The sequence below is a fragment of the Chrysochloris asiatica genome, unplaced genomic scaffold (assembly GCF_000296735.1).
Source record: "Chrysochloris asiatica unplaced genomic scaffold, ChrAsi1.0 scaffold00262, whole genome shotgun sequence".
Taxonomy (NCBI): domain Eukaryota; kingdom Metazoa; phylum Chordata; class Mammalia; order Afrosoricida; family Chrysochloridae; genus Chrysochloris; species Chrysochloris asiatica.
In genome coordinates this window covers 1,981,950-1,988,369 of record NW_006408780.1, presented here as the reverse complement: position 1 = coordinate 1,988,369, position 6,420 = coordinate 1,981,950, and the positions used below count along the sequence as shown (strand labels likewise).

The following is a 6,420-nucleotide window of genomic DNA, read 5'->3' as shown; positions in this document are numbered from 1 at the left end:
GTTTAGGATTCAGGAACTAAAAGCTGAAGGAAGCAGGGGGAGCTGCTAAAGCAGCAAAGAGGGAGTCTGTGGGGTGAGGACAGAAGGCACCTGGCAGGTAGACAGCATGTGCAAAGGCCCTGAGGTTGGGGCATTGGTGGGGAGGAATGAGATTCTGCAAGGGCATTGTGGCTGTGATCTACACAGTGGCTCAGAGCATGGGATGATGTCCTTCTGAGACCACCTCTTAGCTATACTCAGAGGCAACAGGATCTCATGACCTGAGCTGCTGGATAGACTTTTGCCTTGCTCTGAGGTGGGCACTCTGGAAGGGTAGGCCTTGAAGTGATAGGTTCTAGGTGCCTGGAGAACCTATCTGGAGGCGTGTGGCAGGGATGGGGGGTGGGGGTAGCCCGAGCTCATCCTCTGGGCTGACTGAAGTGAAGGCAAGGCAAATCGGTAAATTCAGGAGCCATCCACGGTTCCTTGGAAGGATTTCTAAAGCCTTCTAAAGTGGACCGTTTCCACGCAGCACACCTCCGGGTTCACTGACCCAGCTGCAGGTGATTGGGGTGTGGAAGCCTTCACCCCTCACAGTACCCTGAAAAACGACTAATAATGCCTTCAAAGGGCCCAGGTGGTTGGCTGGGGGAGCTGCAGAAAGGGCTTCACAGGTGTAAGGATTGCGCAAAGCCACAATGCAGTGGAATGCCCGGATGAGACCTGGGGAGGGGGTGGCCCAAGCCAAGGTATGTGGTGCCAGCGATGGTGAAGGCAGCAGTGACGGTAGCAAAGTGCGCAAAGGCGTGAGTCAGGGGGTATGTGGCGGAGGTCGGGGAACAGCGACAGGTGTAGCTGTGTGGGCGCCCAAGTGGGGTGACCGGATATTTGAATACGTGCCCGGCCAGCCGGCGGTTGGGGATGTGCATTTCTAGTTGGAGCGCTTCCCTCGGCCGCGCTTCGGGCGTCCCTTTTATCTGGCTGGAACCTCCACATTCCCGGGCCCGCGCCCTGGGGTTACCCTCGGCCTCCATGCTCCATGCACGCCTCGAGGCGTCCAGTCAGGGAAGGCCGAGTCCGCCAGGGCCCACGGGCGCCACCGTCCGGCCGCACCTGCCCGCGCCTCGGCCAGGAGCACAGGGGTCCCGGCCCCAAGGGTGGTCTCTGAAGGCAGCGCGGGGCGTGGGAAAATGACCCCCAAGGCTCCACTGGGAGGTCCTGGCTGACTTCGTTTCCGGCGAAAGCATGCCTCTCGATTGTTGTTGTTAGGTGCCATCGAGTCGGTACCGACCCATAGCGACTTTATGCACAGCAGAACGAAACACTGCCCGATCCTGGGCCAACCTCACTACAGTCGTCACGCTTGAGTCCATCATGGCAATAAAACTGATATCGCAACCCCTCTCTCGGCTTCAGTTTCCAGGTCGGTGCGTAGCAGTTAGGCATCCTCGGTGGCAAAGAGCAGGCTTTGCGCCAGCGTTCGCGTCCCCTTTAAGATAAACTTGCTGCGCCCTCCCGCTTCCTTTTTCTCGCGCGTCTCCAGCCAAACTGCCCCGCCCCGCCCCGCCGGGAGCGCGCCTACGTCACCGCTCTGACCTCGGCTCCACCCTCGTGCCCGCGCCGCCTAGCCAGGGCAAACCAATAGCTGCCGAGCTGGAAGACACGTGATAGGAGGCTGGCGGGAGGGGTTCCCCCGGAAGGGGTGTGTGGTGCGTTATGTGCCGTAGCCGTTGCGTTGACTCCTGCCCTCGTCGCTTGGTCCAGCGCGAGCCAGTAGCTACAGTGCTCTAGATCACGTGATGTGAAAAGGCGGAGTCTCTGACGGAAGGGGCGGGGTGAAGGCGGGAGCGGCTGCGATCAGCGGTAAGTGTCACCTGCGTTGCTCTGACTGGGCGAGGAGAGTGCGGCGTCCGGGCCCTCAGGGTCACTATGCAGGGCCGGGGTCTGGGCGGCGGGTACAACGCGGGGTATTGAACAGCGGGACAGGGTCAGAGGACGACCCCAGGGCGCTCGTCACCCGAGGAGATCTGCGTGGATTGCTGCGCCCGGGTCGGAGGTCGACACTGGAGGCGCGGAGTTCGCGTAGTGAGGTTCCGTTTTCACGGAAAACAAACGTCACTCTTGGGAAGTCTTTGGCTCCCCAAATGTGGGACGTGTCCCCACCTCTCCCAGAGGGAAGGGAGAGGACTACGGCCCTGGCGGGGGTCCAGAGGGGCCTGGATGTGTTCCGGGGGCCGGTGGGAGAGCCTGGGGCCAGGGGTGCCCCTGGGGCTGGTGTCATCCCCCGCCCCCCCCGGGGCTTCCTCCCATACCCGGCCATTCTACGGGGCCATTCAGAATTCTTAGCAACACTGTGATCGATTTGATTCACACAACAATCTGTGATACAAATTGTTGTTAAGTGCCATCGAGTCGGTTCCGACCCATATCGACCCTGTATAGGGTTTCCTAGGAACAGCTGGTGAGCTTGAACCGCCAACCTTGCGGTTCAAAGGCTTTGCAGTCTGGCGAATTAACCCACAGCGCCACACGAGGACTCCACAATACAAATGTTAAGTGCTGTCGTGTCGGTTCTGACCCATAGTGATCCTGTACAGGGTTTCCGAGGCTGTAAATCTTTATGGGAAAAGAAAGCCTCATCTTTCTCCCGCGGAGCGGCTGGTAGTTTCGAACTGCTGACCTTAAGGATCGTAGCCCGATTTGTAATCAGTACGCTACCAGAGCCCCTTCCACAGTACAAATTGTTGTTGTTAAGTGCTGTCGAGTTGGTTCCGACCCATAGCGACCCTGTATAGGGTTTCCGAGGCTGTAAATCTTTACGGGAGCAGAAAGCCTCATCTTTCTCCCGCTTGAGCAGCTAGTAGTTTCTAACCACTTACCTTGCAGTTCGCAGCCCGATTCGTAACCACTACGCTACCAGAGCTCCTTAGCTTACACTTAATTCCAGGAGGCTTCAGGAAGTTTGTGGGAAAATTCCATTATCTTTTCATTCCACTTTTCCACCAAATTTTTGAAGACCCGTTGTATTTCTTAGATTATATGAATAGTAACAAAATAAGACACCCTGACAAAATAAAGCACGCTGGCAGTGCTGTGGGTTAAGTGTTGAGCTGGTAACCTTAAGGCTGGGGGTTCAAACCCACCAGCCGTTCTGCTGGAGAAAGATGAAGCTGCCTGTGTTCCCAGATTCAGAAACCCTATGGAGGTTTTCGGTTCCATTCTGTGTAGGGTAACTGAATCAGAAATTCCAGGGCAGAGGATTTACTTTTTTTTTAAACAATGAAATTGTCACATAAAATTCTTGTAGTTTGAATTGCAACATTATTTGTTACTACATTACTAGTAACTGAGCTGAAGACTTTGATTTGTCTCCTTTTTGTTACTACGTCAGTCTCAAAAAAAGGTCATTGGTGTAGGGTCACGGATGTTAATTACCACAACATTGTAGCTAAAACACTAGCAAAGAAGACAAGATCAGAGACTATATATATAAAAAAACCAAAACCCACTGGCAGCAATGAAAAGAACACAGGTGCTTGTAAGCTGGTTTGCAGATAAAACAATGTGATAAAAACCATGAGTGGGTAATTATAATGACAGGGAACTTAGTAGAAGGTTCAAAAAGTAAATTAGCATGTTGTTTTAAGCCTTTTGGATGTGCTGATACATGTAAATAGGGCTTACAGAAAATGTTTTTGTTGTAACTAGCTGCAGGGATATTTGTATAAAAAAATAGCACATTTGTGCAGAAACACTGCATAGACTAGACCATCCTTTTGACCCCGTCACCCAGTGTGGTCTGCACCCCTTTCACTTCCCCTGTCCTTTCTGTTTGGGGGAGACTTCAATCAGGTGGGCTTTGGGAAGGTCAGGGAGCCCTCTGGGTCTGCAGGTACCTACACAAGCCTCTCTGTGGTTCCCCCTTTCACCCCAGGAAGCTCAACTCTATAGCCAGTGTTCCACGCTGCCCCAATCTCCTTCTTTGCTCTTTCCATTTCTTTGGCCTCAATTCTTGGCCTTGCCCCCTGCAGTGCCTGGCCCTACTTACCGCTGATACCCTGTATCGCTTGTCTCCGTCTGCACCCAATGCCTTCGTCTGGGCTTCTTATAAACCGACTGCCTCTTGCCCTCAGCAGCCCTTCCAGGGGCGGTCCTGTGGAATGTGGTATCACCAGCGGGAAGAGAACCGTGGTCACGTAAATATGACGTTGACAGTGGTACTTGTCCCTGGAACGTGCTACATGCATTGCCAGACCCCAGGAGCAACTATAGCATCTCCTGACGCTATCTGTTTCCTAATGATCACCCACAGGCCTTGTGGGCTCACTGTGAATTGTTCTGTTTCCCAGGCGGTCATCTCAGAGCGGGGTGGTCTCAGCACTGCAGTCTCACTTCTCCTGGGACGCCTGGCATCGATGGAGTCCAGGAAACGTGTGTCAATCAAACGGTGACCAGTAAGGACCTGGGCTGTAGACAGATAGCATCTCTGCGGTACACGTGTCTAGACATGGATCAAAGGCTTTCAGTGCTGGTGGAAGATCTCACGACATCAGGAGAGCCCCAGCTGGATCCTGAGAAAATGAAGGAACTGAAGAAAATTTGCAAGTATGTGCCAGGCACAGCATTTCCTGGTGACTGACTGGAACTGAGTGGGAGATGGACCTTCCCCTGGGGTCTGGCCTTCCGCCCAGCTGCAAGTATGCCAGCTGTCCCCTGCCTGTCCCTGCAGGTACTTTGTCCTGAGAAAGAGCAAAGGCAGAAACACACAGGCCTAGGTCCTTTCCCCAAGGCACCGAGGGCCAGATCCCACGACGAGCAGTCCCCAGGGCAGGGCCAGGAGGACACACTAGGACCCTGGACTTGGTATTCCTGTACCTAGCTCTGTGTGTGCGTGTGGTATTGTGCATCATCGCTGAGCTTGTGTGCACACATATGTGATTTCTAGATAAGTGCGCATCTTGTTCTTTGCTAGGAATATGTGTTGGCAAGGGTTAGAGGTCACAGCAAGAGTTGCTCATTGGCTCGGCAGCTCCTGTCTCGCTTTAGACAGTAGAACACATGCACCAGGTCTGTCCCCACCATCTGCCCCTCCGCTGTGCACGGGAGTTCTCCGGTGGAGACTGCCCCTGGGTTTGGCAACTGAGGCTCGTGGCTTACCTGTGACCTATGTCACCTACAGGAGCCCTGCTCAATGATGACTATCTCCATTTGATCAAAATCCTGAGCTCGATCAGTCATTCCTGCATGTCCCAGAACACCACAACCACCAGTGGTTTACCTAAGGGGAGCAGTCACTGGGCCGAAGAAGGCAGAGCTCCCTTCCCACACAGGCTTCCTGGGACTGCCCAAGACACCTCTGCTTCGACTCCCGTCCCTGACTGCACCTAGCTGCAAGGCAGGCTGGGAGGTGGTCTCCCCTTGGGGCAGTTGGTGCCCAGTTTAACACTTTTATTATGCTAGAGCAGGAGACGGCTCACTTTTTCCATCAAGAGCCAGAGAGTAAACAGTGTGGACTCAGCAGGTCACATGGTCGCTAGCAGCTGCTCCATTCCAAAGGCCGATGCGCAGATGAGCAGGCAGGGCTGGGTCCCAAGGAAACCCTGTGGGCCCTGAGATGTGAATAGCAGATGATTTTCTTGTGTCATGAAGTGTTATTTTTCAAAAGTTTTGTTTCAACCATTTCAAAATACAGAACCCACCATTGGCTTGGGGCTATACGCAAGCAGGAGGTGGTCAGGTGGGCCCTGGCCCAGAAGGAAGGCTACGGGATGGTGAGAGGGCCAGTGATTTCTGCCACACGTGACCGCTGTGTGCACATGAATTTGGGGGGACTGATGGGTGCCCCTGTCCTTCACGCACTGGGTACTAGGCTAAGGCTGGCTGGTGTCTGCAGGTCTTCGGAGGAGCAGCTCCGTCACGCCTACCACCTGCTGATGACCCAGCTGACCCAGGAGCACGCCGAGGTCCGCCTCTCAGCCTTCCAGGTGGTGGCTGCACTCTTCACCCGGTCGCATCAGTTCAGGTTGCTGGTCGTTTCCAACTTCCAGGAGTTCCTAGAGCTGACGCTGGGCACGGACCATGAACAGCCCCTGCCGCCCCCCAGGGAGGTGGCCCAGAAACTCCGGCGGGCGGCCATCCAGGCTGTGGAGGCCTGGAACGAGAAGTTCGGCGAGGCCTACAAGAAGCTGGCCCTGGGTTACCACTTCTTACGGCACAACAAGCAGGTGGGTGAGCCTGCCAGCACTGGCCTGATGCCCCCTCCCCCCCGGGTCCGGTGGGGAGAAGAGCGGGCTGGGGGCTGGTGCAGGGCCTCCTGTCTGCTGCCTTGGGGTTCCCTGCCTGGAGCGCCCTTCTCCATGCCAGACGTGCGCTATTGGGGAGAATGTTCTAGAAGCAGAAAGGAAATGACCCGCTGGACCGGTTGTGGGAGAGCACAGAGTC

General features: G+C 55.0%; 1 protein-coding gene across 1 annotated transcript in view; it reads left to right on the top strand.

Annotated features, from left to right (window-relative positions):
- Positions 1 to 4,468: 4,468 nt before the first annotated feature.
- Positions 4,469 to 6,420, top strand: part of UVSSA (UV-stimulated scaffold protein A) — a 33,927-nt gene continuing 31,975 nt past the window's right edge. The window contains exons 1-2 of the mRNA XM_006874130.1: positions 4,469 to 4,584; positions 5,873 to 6,203. Coding sequence (XP_006874192.1) covers positions 4,487 to 4,584; positions 5,873 to 6,203 — 429 coding nt within the window. The 5' untranslated portion in view covers positions 4,469 to 4,486. The remainder of the gene's footprint in view (positions 4,585 to 5,872; positions 6,204 to 6,420) is intronic.